Consider the following 16220-nt stretch of genomic DNA (forward strand, 5'->3'; position numbering starts at 1 on the left):
AGCTTTTTACACTGCAATCGAGTGTAAATGTCTTTTAATTTCGTTGCTGTCATCTCCGCATTGGAAAAACAATGCGCCAGCACGCCTGTAAACTCTCCCGCGGATCAGAGGCGAGGCCGCCGGGGCTCTCGTCTCGCCGAAGTTCGCAAATGTTTACACATCCGGGTGACCACAACACAGGCTCGTAGGAATGGTGTGTGTGTGTCTAAACCTGACGCCCTGTCTGAAACAAATAAATAGAAATATCCAGAAGCATTTCAGGTCAGCAGTTTTAATAAACTTGTGTCGGTGACACATTTAACCTCTCGCTTTCTCGCAGGCCCGTGGCATGTTGTTGTTCGAGGGAGATGTATGCAGCTGCAGCTCTTTGGTGCAAAGGTAGTTTATCAGGTACAATCGTCCGTCACAAGAAAGTTTAGTTGCGATTCATAATTGGATTATCTTTTCAGACAGAGTTCTTCTCACTGAAGATAAATTGTCCTGCAGGGTTGGTTAATTTGTTAGTTCTTCCTGGGCCAGGAGGCTTGACTTTACATTAATACGTATGTTTTGTTCATGAAAATTCCCCTTTTGCCTGATTTAAAACGCTAAAAAATATGATTAGGGTCGTTTTTACATCCCAGATAAACATGTATCTGTCATAAACAGGAGCTCAGTGGCTAAAATAGACGCCAGCTACCAGCGTGGTCCCTGAACATAACAACATGGAACTTTTCATTCCACCTGCAATGCGTAAGTGATGCGTGTGAGCTGTGAGGGTTTTAACTGAATGGCACCTGTCAGCAGATACACAAAAAAGGAAAAGAAATATAGAACATGTCATGTCCCTTTCTGTTGCTTTCGAGTGTTGTGTTGTTGTTGTTTTTCTGAAGTTACTTTCTGAGCTGCTCGGCTTTAAACTTTTCCGCGGAGCCCGCAGCTCCGCGGAAAAGTCAGTGTTTATAGCTGAGAGGCTGAGCAGGTAGACAGCTGATGGTTGAGGTGTGTGTGTGTGTGTGTGTGTGTGTGTCAGTCTAAGGAAGAGCACACAGGTTTGCTCATATGTTTATTGATCCAGTCATCTGACACCACTCATCTTGTTGACGCGTCCACCTGCTGAAGTGCAGCCCTGACCCGAGTACTGAGGCGGCGCTAAGAGTCGAGGACAAATTAAAGGGACGTTCCACTGTTTGTTTCAACATGAAAAGGTTTTGTCGTTAAGCCACCACTGCTCCTAATTATTTTACATTGAACTGTAACTTATCCTCTTTTTTCATTTTTATCTCCTAAGTCATTGCGTAACCAGAAAATCTTTTTTAAATTAAACTTATCTTTGCACTGCTTGGGGGCTGGTGGTCCAGCGTCTTCTCAAGAGAGGTCTAGTGAGAGATGTTGGAGAAACGTCTAGTTTCTGATTCGTTTTTCTCGTACTTATCCGAGCACAGAAGGACTTTCTTCACAGCACAATATGTTCATCACCACAAAGTGCATTTTCTGAAAAGGATGTCTAGATTAAAACAGACGAATTAATTTGCTAATTGATGCTCAAACCAGTGCAAGGGAGACTACTGGCAGAATATTTGCTCATTTTAAATTTTTAAGAAAAGAAAAAGACAATAAGCTGTGTGTGTCGCTTTAAACAGACGAGTGGATGAATTCACAGGTTCATGAGCTCAATAGGACATAGTTTGGTCCTGCAGGTGCGAAGATAAGAAATAACATCACACACACACTCATGCAAACGCCACTGAACAAAATGGTCCAAATGTGTCCGTTCACCCTCGCGGATAGATCGTGTCTCATTGCTATGGCAACTGCTGACAGCTAGCAGTCGCCGTTGTCATGGGAACAGCTTGACAGGCTCATAAAGAGAATAGGAAGGGAGCGAGGGAGTGAGGGAACGGAGGATGCAAGAGAGGTTAAAGAAAAATGGAAACATCTCAAAGAAGGAACCGACACAGCAGCGGATCACACCCCCGTGCGTTTCTACATTGTTGAATCTACGTGTGTGAGCGATGTTTGTGGTCCGACTCATTCTTCGTCACGTTTTCTTTACATTTTTTTAGACGGTTGTGTTTTGCTGTTAGATGACCAACGTATCTGGTACAGGAGGAGGCATTGCAGCTACCAGTCAGATGGATGGTGTTTCTCTGGAGGGGGAAGGGAAACATAAATAAGAAGACGAATGCTACCGAGGGAAGTCGGACAGAAAGATTAGAATTTTCCATCTTGGCTTTAACTGCATCTCTCCCTCCCTCTTTCATTTTCCTCCCGTGTCTGACCCCCCCCCCCCCCCTCCCACTCCACCCCCACCTCCACAGAAAGGCTTTTAGGTGATTAAAACATACAACAGAATGTTTTCAAATTTTTTTTTTTATTGCTATTCACTTTCAGCGTGTCACTGTGAGTGCCGACTCCCTCTCTTTGAAATATCTTCGACTAGGTTTTTCCACCGTCGGGCATCATATGTCATCATGTATCAAAGCACTTTATGGATAGAAACACCAAGGGATCGGACACTTGCGCCCAGAGAACAAAAAGCTGAAATATGCGCCGTAAGCCCAGAGGACTCTCGTTCTCACATCTCTCGGTATCTTGAATGCATATTTCACTTTTTGTCATTTCACAGTCATAAACTGTGAGCTGTCGTAAACAGCCTCATCCACATTCTCTAAACTCGCAGCGCTGGCAGCAGCAGCAGAAATATTACGCTCGTGTAAACACGGGGACATTTGAAGATCCTCCTTTGCGGCTCAGCTGAAGTGCTGCTGCACTTTCTTCAAAGAGCGTTCGTTAAAATCAATTTTTCATCCTTTTCCTTCTCCGCGCATCTGAAGGGTCGCTGTGTGACCTTTCAAACAGTAAACATACTGCAAAAAAAACCAAACAAAAACATCTTTGCGTCATAGATTCAGTGCACCAGAAATAAAAGAGAATGCTGCAGCGGACGGACGTTGGAGGATGTTTGAATGTATTGTGACCAGAAAGATGATACATGAGGGACTCTTTTGATTATTGATGGCTGAGGTCAGAGCCGAGGATCACAATACGACTTTCAGCTGGAGCTGCTTTTATATGACTTGAATTTAAATGAGCTGGAGAAGGCGAGACAAGACTGACACACACACACACACACACAAATGCATGTACCCACTGCTCTCACAGGGTTGACAGATTGAGGAGGCGGAGCTTAAACCCAGTCTGACCCTGGCAACAATATCATAGTGATGCAACAGTACAAGCACACTGTGTGTGTGTGTGTGTGTGTGTGTGTGTGGGTGTGTGTGTGTGTGGCGCCTAACTGGTGACTCACTGGCAGCGAGGTTATTAGTATGTAAATGTGCTGAGGACCTGATCACTGGTTTACACGCTACGCTGTGTTCCCCCCCCCCCCCCCCCCCCCCGTTTTCTTTCTATCCACAATTTGCAAGAACGAGTTTGCAGAAGGACGCTGCATTTCAAATGAGGATGATAACTAACTGTGTAGCGTGTCCTGGTCCTTCCAAACGCTGCTGTCACATCCTGTAAATATGAGTGTACCATCTGTCCACCCAGCTCTGCCTCACTGCTGCTGCTTCACATCTCAACTCAGATCATCTTCAGTGATCTCTATTTTTTTTTAAGGATCGCCTCTGACATCTGGCCACAACAGCACTAAGCAGGAGATGGGCTCAAAGAGAAATGGCACCTGGAGCTACGTTTCCACTTTACGTCTGATTGAAAACCCTGTTTTCATGGAAAAAAAACAGTTTTCAGACCGAAGTTGAAGCTATTCCTTCTGTGAGAAGAGGTCCAGTATTGTGTCTTCATAATTTACAAAATAGGCCGCCAGCAGTGAGAACATGACCATGTTCCCTCATGTTGCTTGTAAAAAAAGTTGTTAGTTAGGCACTTTGTAAACATTATTTTTTTTTTATGTTGCCATGGTTTTGCATCATGGCTTATGAAATAATGTAGTAGTCTGATTTATGAAGGAGGAATCTTTTTTTGTAATACGTGACCTGTGAATCACCTTGTTATTGGCTTCTTAAAAGAAAGAAAAGCCAACACCAGTGTGTTGATCATTCAGCTTGTGTTTTTGGCGACATTAATGTTTAACATCCCAGAAAGCAGTCGCAACTGCTGGTCTCCTCTCTTTGCACCTGCTGCTGCCCCCCCTCCCCCCCGCAGTCACGACTTATGTTCATCTTTCAGAGCATAATGTTGTTGTCATCAGAATCACTTGGGTTGCGTTGACGAACCAGATCCCAGGGGGGGGGGGGGGCGGCAATGGTGCTGATGAAGCGAGATATGTAGAAATGAATTCATGATGTAACGTCTAAATTAGGTGGAATATGAATGTATACAATCTATGCATGCGTAGGTTGTTGTATTTAAGAGGAAGGATGAAGCCCTTTTCACATGTGAAGTTCACACAAAGTCTTCCTCCTTACACTGCTGGCTTACTATTTGTAAAATCTCCAAAATTAAAGGTGGCATTTCTTTCTAAAAACAGTCATGTAGCAGACAATTTAACCAAGTTTCCAGAAAATCAGCAAAAGAAAATGCAAACTACTGTGCATTTCCATCCACTGCCATTATGCAAATATTAGGACTTGTTTCATCGAGATAAACAGTTGGTGTCGCTAATTCCCCAGTCCAGCGCCAATAAATAAATCCAGAAGAAGACGGCACAACAAGATGCCGATGACTTAAAAGCCAGCCAGTCAAACCTCAAAGCAGTGTGAAAAAAAACATGGACGGCCTTTATGTTTGTTTCATGTATTAATTGGAAGGAACTGGAAGAACGTTACAGCATCTTCAGTAAAAGGGAAGCTTCAGTGGACGTGTTGGTCACATGCTTCATGTTCGTCATGATTCATTCTGATTCTATTGCACATTTCTTGCATTTTGTGTTTATCGATGCGCCTACTTTTCCACTTCAGCCATGCGTTTTAGTACGTTTTGAGGGCAAATAACTGGCCTGTCAGCTTTTCTGGAATGTGGACCGACTTTTAGCACGACCCAGACTGAATGTCTCCTGAAGACTGCAGGCCACCTGTGTGAGCGCCACATGTCTAGTTAGCTCATGCGTGTGCTATCTAAGAACGCTCAGATCCGCCCGCTCCACGTAGCAGCTTTAATCCCAGTCCTATTCACAATTTGATCCCTAGTACATCCAGTGATGTGAAATGGCTTTTATATCATGACTTGGAGGCATAGATGGGAGTGGGCGTCACTCCAGCTTTGAAGAAGAATGGCCTTTTGCTGAGAGCATACGGAGGAAGCGCTGCGTGGAGAGCTGAAGCCATCTCGCCTCAGTCCCATCGCGAAGCGTTCAGAGCCGCAGCTTTGGTGAAAAATGGAGTCGGGCTTTATAACTGTGGACTGATTCATTCAGCGGTGAAACAGACCTTTTTTCTCTCTTACCGTAAGAAGCGTACTGCTCAGTCAGAACCAGGATGTGTTCCTCTTAGCAGCCTGTGTCTCAATGATATGCTGTAGTGCTGTAGAACAAACGTGTGGGCTAACATTTGCCTTTATATTTTTCTCTCTTTTTTTTTCTACTCCCACTGTCTATCCTACTTCCCCCTTCCTCCTCTTGTTTCCTCTCCCCTTGCTCTTTTGGTCCCTCTTTGTCTCTCTCTCTCTCTCTGTGTCACCTCCAGTCCACTCCGCTTCACCTGGCAGCAGGATACAACAGGGTGAGGATAGTTCAGCTGCTACTACAGCACGGAGCAGATGTTCACGCCAAGGACAAGGGGTACGTACAATTAAAAATGAAAGTTTAAAAAGGTGGGGTTTGAAAGAAGACAGACGATTTGGCCATTGGAAGAACTAAATGTGTAATATTTCAGTGGTAGTTGGTAGCAAGTAGGCTGGTTAATATTTGTTCAACAGTGCTTTCCGTAAAGAATGTGGGTGTTTAGTCTTTGATTATTAAAAAATATATATTTATTTAGTTATTATTTGGCATGTAAAAATGTATATTTATTGTTAATAAGAGTTCTGTTTTGTGTGTTTCTTCTTCCAGTGGTCTGGTGCCTCTACATAATGCCTGCTCTTATGGACATTATGAAGTTACTGAGCTGCTGCTAAAGGTACACTCACACACACGCTAGCTCGGCCTCTACTTAGGCAGTGGCAATTACTCTTAATTATAATATTTTAGCAAATAACAAAGCTGGAAAATGAATCCCAATAGAGTAAAGTTCCGCTGTCTTTGTTGTTTCATTGAAAACAAGATGGATATGTTCCAACTATACACAAGTCTTCAACAGGGTATTTAAGGACTGTCTGCGTAATCCCTTTGAGGATTATTTCAAATAAATTCAAAGAGAAATTGTTCCCAGCAATAGAAAACGTTGCTCTTTTTCCTAATGCTTTCCTGCCACTTATTAATCCACCGTTCCCCCCCCCTTTTTTTTTTTTTTCCCAGCATGGGGCGTGCGTGAACGCCATGGATCTGTGGCAGTTCACCCCGCTGCACGAGGCGGCGTCTAAAAACCGAGTGGAGGTCTGCTCTCTGCTGCTGAGCCACGGGGCCGACCCGACGCTGCTCAACTGCCACAGCAAGAGCTCCGTGGACATGGCGCCCACTCCCGAGCTGAAGGAGCGACTCGCATGTGAGCGTGGTGCTTCATTTACATAAACTGCAGCGCTGCCAAATGTGTCACGGTGATGAACTAATGAGTAGGATGTGTTTACAACCGTCACGTTTGGAGCAGTTGATTTGAACTTATTTGAGCGTTCCGACAGTAGAGAATGTGAAGCTCAATCTTTAGATAAGAGGACTTGTTGTTGTCTGCAGCTGGATTCAGGCGATTATGGGTTTGGAAAGAGACCGTCGACAACAGTTCCAGCAAATTTAAAGTATTTTATAGTAATCCGTGATAAGAAACTGCTTTCAGTTTTAGACTGTAAGTTGGACAAAGCAATACATTTGAATGTGTGTTTGAACCTTTCACAATATATTTATTATCTTCTCCACTGTTGCTTTTTTTTTGTGTGTTTGATGCATCCCCATGCGTGTGTTTTCTTAATTGAGCATTTTGCTGATGTCTGATAGCTTAATAAAAGAGGATGGAGATATAATTGAATAAATTTTCTTTGCATCTGCGGAGTCAAAGTAGACAAGACAAGTCTTTGTCTGCAACTCTTTGAAAGATAATTAGCGATTTAGCTCTCTCGCTGCTGCACTTGTTGCTTTATCTTTGTAATGAGACGGATGAAAGCAAAAAAAAAAAAATCAAATGCTACATGAATCATAAGCCATTCTGAGTTTATGTACAACTAAAGGACAGTTGCTGCTGTTAGTTGTTGGTTCTTTTGATTTGTTTTCTTCAAAGCGGTCTATTCTATATAGTATTTCTTCCATTCCATATCTTTTTTTTTTTACAAAAAGTAAAAAATAGTTTTGGGTAACAGGCTTTGAATAAGTAAGTAGGACAGGTATAGTATTTTAAATAACAGTTTGACATTTGCTTCCACACTGAGGCCACTCGCTGTGACGAGGGCTCAAAAGTAGACATTTCTTCATTTTAAGTGTAATCACTTGTTTCCGCTCCGGCTCCAGCACACAGACTGTTGCATTATAAGTTCAATCATTAGTTCGCTGGTAAAAACTTTTGAAGTAATGTCTCTGAAGTATTGGATGCTGCAGGGTCACCGCAAGTGAAATAATCTATTGTTGTGGTCTGGTGAGAACCCCGTGAAGCGTCAACAGTTGTTCATTCAGTTGAATAGCCAGATGCTCCTTTGTGGCTTCAGATGCTTTTGGGTTTGTAGGAAATCTGTCAAGATACACTCGAAATGTCACTGAAACCGAGGCTGTTTGCTCCTTTTCCTCACATGTCGACATCTCGTGTGTGTGCAGATGAGTTTAAGGGCCACTCGCTGCTTCAAGCTGCTCGAGAAGCTGACATGGCCAAGGCTAAGAAGACCCTGGCAATGGAGATCATCAACTTCAAACACCCTCACACACACGAGACCGCGCTGGTGAGATGGACACACACACACACACACACACACACACACACACACACACGTAAGAGTTTCACTGCACACACAGAGAATAAAACACTGGTGCCGAGATGCTAAGATGGTGTTTCTGTCTGTGTGTTAGCACTGTGCTGTAGCATCGCCGCACCCCAAGAGGAAACAGGTGACGGAGCTGCTGTTGAGGAAAGGCGCCAGCGTACATGAGAAGAATAAAGAGTGAGTGCTGTTGTCATCTGCTCACAAACACAAAGTCAGATCATTATCATATTTGTATACACGCTGTCAACAAAAATAGTGATCTGCATTTTGTACAAAAACAAACTGACTCTAGATGACTTTCTCCTCCTTTTCTCTCCTCTTCTCTCCTCTCTCTGTAGTTTCATGACTCCTCTCCATGTGGCAGCAGAACGGGCTCATAATGACATCATGGAGGTGCTGCAGAAACATGGTGCCAAGGTAAACTACAGTATTTTCATTGTCATCTATCATTATATGTATATCCACCTGCCTATTCACACATGCATTTAAATTGACGGGACAAATGTTTTTATTTAGCTCTTTCTCCTCCCCGTGTACAGTGCCTATGAAACGTATTCACAGTGTGGTTTTAATAAAATAATACTCTTTTAATGTCAAAGAGATGAGATCTCTACGAAGTGAACGAAACTATAAAGTAGTTGTTTGCGTTATTGTTTCCACGACCTGAATCATGAGCGTTTTAACTTCAGGTGACCCTCAGAATTAAACCGTGTGGCTTTACTTCTAGAGCGGCCATCTTGGTCTGATAGACGAGAGTCATACAGGGTGAAATTCTAATTTTAATTTCTGGAAACAATGCGTCTTCTTTTGCTGCTATACGATCGCTATTGAATGCATGCAATACATGTAAATACGTATTATCCACATATGCATGTAAAACAGGGTAATAAAACAGAGACATGACTGACCTTATACTCAAACATTTTACCCATTGGTTCAACAGATTGTTCCCTGTACCATATCTGGTTGATTAGGCCATTGCAATATTGTAAATCAATTATCTTTATCGGAAGAGTTTACAAGAGTGCTTGCTGATTATTGTATCCATAAATCCCATAATTGTTAAACCTAACTATATTTAATATAATAACTAAATGTAATTTTACAGTATTAAAAAAGAAAAAATGAAACATCTACCAGGATCATATTTGACTGATTTGGCACATTTTGGGGCTTTTCTATTGGTTATAAACAAAGTTGACTCACACACTTGAATCGACAGAATGACGTATTTATTTACAAGTTTAAATATATTACAATACCTTTTTTTATTGGTATTTTTTGTATAATATTTCGGCTTAATGTTTAACAATCTATAAGGAAGATTACAACTGTTTTGCCGGCTGACATCAGCATCTCGGATCAGAGCTTCCCTCCAGACTCATGATTACAGGTTGACAAAATGTCGTTACTTCTCAACTGAACCAGACCTGCTGTAGATGAAACTATTTGAGGGGAAATGGACTCACCAGATAATAGAGATGAGCAGTTTAAAGAGTTTCTGAAGGTGGATTTGTTTTTAAAGAAGGGAAACAGTTTTAGTAAAAAAAAAAAAAAATCCTTTTTAAAGAGTCGTCAGTCAAAGGTGTTTGTGTTTGCGTTTGCAGGTGAACGCCGTGGACACGCTGGGTCAGACGGCGCTGCACCGCGCCGCGATGGCGGGCCACCTCCAGACCTGCAGGCTGTTGCTAGGATACGGGGCGGACGCCTCGCTGGTGTCCCTGCAGGGCTTCACCGCTGCTCAGATGGGAAATGAAGCCGTTCAGCAAATACTCAACGGTATGCCGCCCGTGTGTGTGTGTGTGTGCGTGTGCGTGGGTGGGTGGGTGGGTGGGTGCGTGCGGGAGGGAGGCTGGGTGTGCAGGTGTGTAGGTGGCAGCTGGCAACAGCGTGATGAACTGGGATTGTTTTTGAAAGGTCGGTATTGATACTTTCAGACTGAAGGTGCAGAGTGAGTAAAGTTAAAGGCAGACAGACACAACTCACCTGAAACTCCACTGGCTGAAGCTTTATGTTCACCGTAGAGACATGATCTGTATCAATCTTCTCATCCACCTTTCGGTAGAAAAAGGACAAGCGTAATTCCCCAAATATCGAACTACTCCTTCAAGTAGAGCTGCTGTGGAGTAACCTCGAGCACATCGACATGGCCTGATGTATTGGCAAAACTTTGTCCTTATATTCTCTTAGTTTTATCCTCAGCATTGTAACCACCAATAGGACAAATAAACTTTTAAAGTCACGGGGATTTACATCTAACGTCATCTTCTCTCTTCACCATTCGCATACATTTACGTTTTAACGATCATTTGTATCTTTTGTCAATGTTTGCACAGAGCGCTTTTATTCCAATGTTCTCCTGTACCTTCTGCTCTGTAGAGAACGTCCCGGTGAGAAACTCCGACGTCGACTACAGACTTCTGGAAGCTGCTAAAGCCGGAGACCTGGACACCGTCAAGGTAGTTCGGTTGACGTTTGTCACATTTTGAAACTGGCCGTTGGCATTGTCGCCTGCTTGAGAGTCTGAGTTAAATATATGTGAACAGAGTGTAACAATTACAAAGAATCAATTTAACTTAATTTAACAGAACACACTCAAAGGGGGTGTTGGTGTGAAAGGGTTGAATGAGTGAGAATTAATTCCCCTACAAAACGATCCATATTGCATTAATTTAACCTCAGTATTAATGACACCGATCGGAGGAAATAATTTGCTCTCAGAGAGCAGAAATCTTGTTTTTAAATTGCCTCATTAAGGTTTGGAAATCATGTGGAATCCTGTCCTGAGAAAGTTTTTATACGCATTTTATAAACCCTGAACATGTCTGAGCTGACAGGTTATAGAAACACATGATGAGCTCAGTGACTGAGAAGAAAAACATAATAAATCTATGAGTTAGTTGCCCTTAAAAAAAGCTAATAATGTAATCTGTAATAAAGGACTTTCATTCATGTGAAGCACTGATACACAACAGAAAATAAGAAGCTACAGATGGGCTAAAAACATGGTAAATGTGACAGTGACTCAATGTAATTGTGGCACAGATTATCGTGCCTATATTTTTAAATGAAACAAATTGTCTTGACCTTTGTGCCTGCTCTTGTTGCTCTTATGGAGTTGTGGTCGCATTGACTTTTCTTAAATGTCAGGTGGATATTGTTCGGCGAGAATGAAATGCTTTTTGTTCGTGTCTTTGTATTTTTGTCCACATTGATCCGAGTTAAACAGCAAACCTTTCTTCTTTCTAAAAGGCCAAATGTTCCCCTCTCATGAGATTGCCGACCCACGGCACTCTGTGTAATCATAGCAGTTTGAGTTGCACCGGGGCCCACTCGTGCTGAACATGTAGGCGCTTGGGATGCTCTGTAATATGCCTCGGATAAAAAAAAAAACACCCACCAAATGTCGGGACCTGGTGAGAGTCCGGCAAAGAATTTGGCGTGGAGTGAAAATCACACACACACACACACACACACACACACACACACAAGTACATAGACTTGAGTTAACTGTCTGGCTGAGCTACTGATTGACGGAAGAAAAATAACACTTTGCTCCGTTCCTGGGCTGATTCCTGCCATCTGTGTTCAGTGTTGAGGAGGTTCAGACTGTGACTGTTAGAAGAGATGGTCACCCTGGAGGGACGGGTCAAAGAACAGGAGCATACTTAATTCAAAGCAGCTGCATCTACTGTATTTTTAAAATATTATTAAGAGGATGAACATAGTGGAACATTTAGCGGATCCAGAGCCTCGGACACGGAGCTAAACGAGCATCAACACTCATCACGGCTCCGAATAAATGCCAATGCTGCTGCGTAACAGCTGGATGTGTGTTTGCTATTAAGTTGTTCTCAACTCGTTTCAGCCCCCCCCCCCCATCCAAGTGGCCGTTAAATTCAGTTGTTGCAGGTTTAAATTTGAATTGCAGACTCGGGTCTTTTTAAAGGAGATCCATTCCTTTAACTGAACTGTTCGCGGTTTAGAGCAAATGGAGTTTGCCTACGTTGTCGATTTAATTTTCTGACGATCAATTTATGGATTAATCGACCAAACATTGCAGCTTATCACCGATATTGTTGTTGGATATGGAGTCCTCTTTACTCTGTACCTTTATACGTTTAGATTGTGAAAGGCTGAACACCCATTGGGATACAGTGTACACAGAAATTCTCGACTCTCTAAATTGATACAAAATATATGTTTAGATAAGTATGTTACTATCTCTTAGTGACAAATATTCAGAAACTCCAGCACAAACATAGAATTGATCCTTAAATGGCGCCATGTCGTCCCGACCAAGTCTCAATTCCCACAAGTTTAAACGTTCTTTCAAAACTAATCACATCATTTTCATTGTATGCAGAGTTCAAATTCCACCCGCTGTGGCTCATCCTACAGTTTCTAACACTTATTTTTTTTTTCAGAAACAGAAGCAGCCACTTCCTCGATGGCAGTTAATGTGAAGGATAGTAGCTCAAGATTGAGGAATGCGTCTGCCAGCAGCGTGTTTCATATCATAGAAGGACACTTTTAAAATGAATTTCCCACCGTGTCTCCTCTCTAACCAAGGTCTAATTGGGTCTATAACAGAAAAACAGTAGCACAGTTATTTTCTGTGAACAGCAGGGTAGCCGGTGTCTGCCTCAGTTCAGCAGACGTGAATCAACTTCAGTTAATAACTTCAATATTGTTGCTGTTCTTCGCTAAAACCTCCCCCCCCTTTCACATAATTCATTTCACAGACATATCTTTCATTATATATAATGGTGGGGGGTGGGGGGGGGGGGGTGCGCAGAGGAACAGTGTTACTCTTTTCTCTATTTTCTCTTTCTTGCGGTCTCTCAGAAGGGCTGTTTGTTCGTGTTTGAAGATGGTTTTGATTGATTATGTTTTTGAGGGAATAAAAAGGATGATGTATATAGACCAACACAAACACTAATTTGCCTCGAGGGACTTTAGCAATGGAACCCTCTGTTCTTTACCCTCTAGGTACATCTCAAGTAGTCAACATGATCAAACATGGAAAATGTCATAATAAGCAAAGAACAGTGACGCCAACTCCAAAGAAAAGTCTCCTGCTGAGAATCTTGCAAAAATTCAAGGCAGAGCTGAGAAATGTTCCCGTTCAAATTTGTATGTAAATGACATTTTCTCTCGTTATCACAGAAATAGGGTTTCCATTTCCTGCCCGCTTTACTGCTCTCAATCTTTCAGATCTCAATTATTCACTGCGACTCATCATCCATTTTCAGTGAGAGTGTGGTGTTATTGCACTTGAGCATTTTCACAAAAAAAAAGCACTGTCTCCATGTTCACATTTGAGTTGATGAAAAACCTCTTGAAATCATCTCATCTTTAAATTAAATCTGTCTGTGTCCTTTTTAAAGCCTCATTATAGATGCAATAATTCACTACGTGGCTGGTTATGCAGCCAGATATCATAGCTTCATCTTTTCATGGCTCTTCGGCTGATCAGCTCCTTAATTGGATACCAAATATTCATTTTAATCTTCACTCCTTTGTCTCCGTCTCTCTCTCTCTCTCTCTCTCCAGTCGTTGTGTACGGCTCAGAATGTGAATTGCAGAGATCTGGAGGGAAGACACTCCACTCCCCTTCACTTTGCCGCCGGCTACAACAGAGTGACGGTGGTGGAGTACCTGCTGCACCACGGGGCCGACGTGCACGCCAAGGACAAAGGGTGGGCCTCTTGAGTTATGGTTTAATTGAATTGAATTAGAAAGTTATAGTAAAGTTATTGAAGGTAATCATTTCCAATACCTTCTGATAAAATAATAATAAAAGAAACAAATTCTCTGTGTTTTCCCTCCACAGTGGCCTGGTTCCCCTCCACAACGCCTGTTCGTACGGTCACTACGAGGTGGCCGAGCTGCTGGTCAGACACGGAGCCTCCGTCAACGTGGCCGACTTGTGGAAGTTCACGCCGCTCCACGAAGCCGCTGCCAAGGGCAAATATGAGATCTGCAAGCTGCTGCTTAAGGTCAGACCTGCGCTTCCCCCCTCCTAATGCCTAAACTAACTTCCCATGCCACAAATGCATACACATTCATGTGCACTCACTGCAATGTAAATCAGACTAGTGCTGCATATTTAAAGCAGCAGAATCAACAGTATAGAAGCCTTTTTCTTTGAAATAACAATAACAACAGTCCCTGAATAGTCCCATCAGGGGCCCATGAATTGGCGAGAATTTCAGCCCCGTCGGGATCATTTCTGACCAATCACACTACAGCGCTGAAAGTATCTGTTGTGTTTCTCCTGATCGTCACATCTGGCGGAGGCTAAATGAGTCCTGTGAAATATTGCAGTTTTACGGCTGAATGTGTTTTTTGTTTTTCCTATCACGAACACCTCCAGACACGGCTGCACCGGCACAGTGTTGTTGCCATATGGGGCTGCATAAATCATTATTAGATCAACGCGCAGGACGCACGCAGCAAACCAAACCTGTCAGCTGCAGGGAGAATGTGATGCGTAAAGATTTTTAACTCCGATTCCCTTAACTTTCCTCACACAATGAGATTAAGTTTGGAGCAATCTGTGTCGGATTCATTGAAGATAAAATATCGAATTACCCAATAATGAAATTAAATATTTAAAAAGACTCAATGTGATAAAAGATTAGGCAAAGATACCACAATTTGAATTGTTGAGTCAAGAATATATTGGAACTGGTCAGTTAAATATTGTAATTAACAGTATTGCATGAGGTGTCGCGTGTTTACAGAGCGGTATAAGAAACGAAGAGAGATCAGCAGTGAGGTAGTGCAGCCGACTCAAGAACCTATTATGAGATTGACAAGGTCAGACGGACAAAGTAATAAAAAAGAAACTAGTGCACGCAACAGTTCACTGCAGCAATCGTAAATCACTTTGAGCCTAAATGCAATTGAACAGTGCGTGTGTGTGTGTGTGTGTGTATGTGTGTGTGTGTGTGTGTGTGCGTGTGGTGGGTGGTGCAGTGGAGTTACTTGTATGGCTGTTATGGTTGAGTGGAGTCGGCAGTGTTAAGGAAGGTGACATCTCTGGGGGCAAAAAAAAGCAGTTTCAGAGTGAAATGGAAACATACTTATTAGATAAGTCACGACTGAAAGAAAGATCTGCGTGGAGCGATTGCGAGACTGTAACGTTCCTCAAATGAACACAGGAAATAAACATAAAAGCCATATTTCCATCACGTTTTCCGCCGTCTGAGGTTTGATTAGCGCCGTTTTCATGATGTCACATCGTTGCGGCCTCTCTCTGCCGTCGTTTAATGGTTTATCTTCATGCACCCAACTCTTTACGTCTGCATAACAGTAGTGGATGGAAACGCACGATAAGTAGCATTTTCTTTTACAAAAATGCGGAGGTGAAATCTATTATTATTAACATTCTATTAAACAGTCTGTGCGAAAGGCAAGTGAAGTGTACTGAACGGATATTGATTCAAATTGGAGAAAGGAGGTTTTGTTTCCTTGAAACACATTGTGGTTATGAGGGCAAAAGTTGTTCACACTATTAACAGTTGATAGTTTTGATGATGATGATAATATCTTATCGTCAGATCAAGCCTGAAATCTTGCAAAGACAATATATTCAAGACCGCTCAATATACATTTGATCTTGGATTAAGCCGCATATTTAATTTTAGGATTAGTGCTTCAGTCTAACCACATTCAATTACGGAACCTCGTATCTACAATTTCATGGTAAGAATTTGCATTCACTGTTCAGGACGTGGTTGGGGAACAGAGATGTTCGAGCTGTTTCATCAGAGTACTTCAGATCGTGTTGATTTGTGTATCAGTTGTCGGCATGGAAAGTGAAAAGCATCCCTCCAGTAGAGCGCCAGACATGGTGACGGTGTTATTGAAGGAGCGTTGAAGCGGTTCTGAAAGACACTTAATGTTGTTGTTTTTTCCCCTTTTAATTTGACGCCCCATCTGTAGTCGCTTGCTTGTGGCAAGCGGGGCTACTCTGACCGGTCGGTGCTCATGATGACCGGTGCTACTGTAGTTGTTGGGCGCGAGCCTTTTAGCACATCGTCCAGGAACACCATACGCCTGAGCAGCTTTGTTTATGTTCCTCCAGCTCAAGGCTCGCTTCTCTTAGTGGGAGTTTAACAGAAGGGATTGTTGCTCCTCGTCTGGTGTAAGCTCAGCCTGGTGTGTAGCCTCACGTGCAGATAGATCACAGTAAGTGCTCTCAAATTAGCCCT

At 42.6% G+C, this 16220-nt stretch overlaps 1 protein-coding gene across 4 annotated transcripts in view; it reads left to right on the forward strand.

Moving 5' to 3' along the window:
- Positions 1–16220, forward strand: part of LOC142935288 (poly [ADP-ribose] polymerase tankyrase-1) — a 60453-nt gene that overhangs the window by 28826 nt on the left and 15407 nt on the right. For all 4 annotated transcript variants that reach the window (XM_076079531.1, XM_076079532.1, XM_076079533.1 and 1 more), the window contains 10 exons: positions 5628–5722; positions 5993–6059; positions 6398–6584; positions 7835–7956; positions 8084–8175; positions 8337–8415; positions 9606–9777; positions 10378–10457; positions 13555–13700; positions 13835–14000. In XM_076079531.1, the coding sequence (XP_075935646.1) occupies positions 5628–5722; positions 5993–6059; positions 6398–6584; positions 7835–7956; positions 8084–8175; positions 8337–8415; positions 9606–9777; positions 10378–10457; positions 13555–13700; positions 13835–14000 (1206 nt within the window). The remainder of the gene's footprint in view (positions 1–5627; positions 5723–5992; positions 6060–6397; positions 6585–7834; positions 7957–8083; positions 8176–8336; positions 8416–9605; positions 9778–10377; positions 10458–13554; positions 13701–13834; positions 14001–16220) is intronic.

Source organism: Anarhichas minor, unplaced genomic scaffold (genome assembly GCF_050575085.1).
Source record: "Anarhichas minor isolate MPS153535 unplaced genomic scaffold, ASM5057508v1 ptg000073l, whole genome shotgun sequence".
In the NCBI taxonomy this organism is placed as follows: domain Eukaryota; kingdom Metazoa; phylum Chordata; class Actinopteri; order Perciformes; family Anarhichadidae; genus Anarhichas; species Anarhichas minor.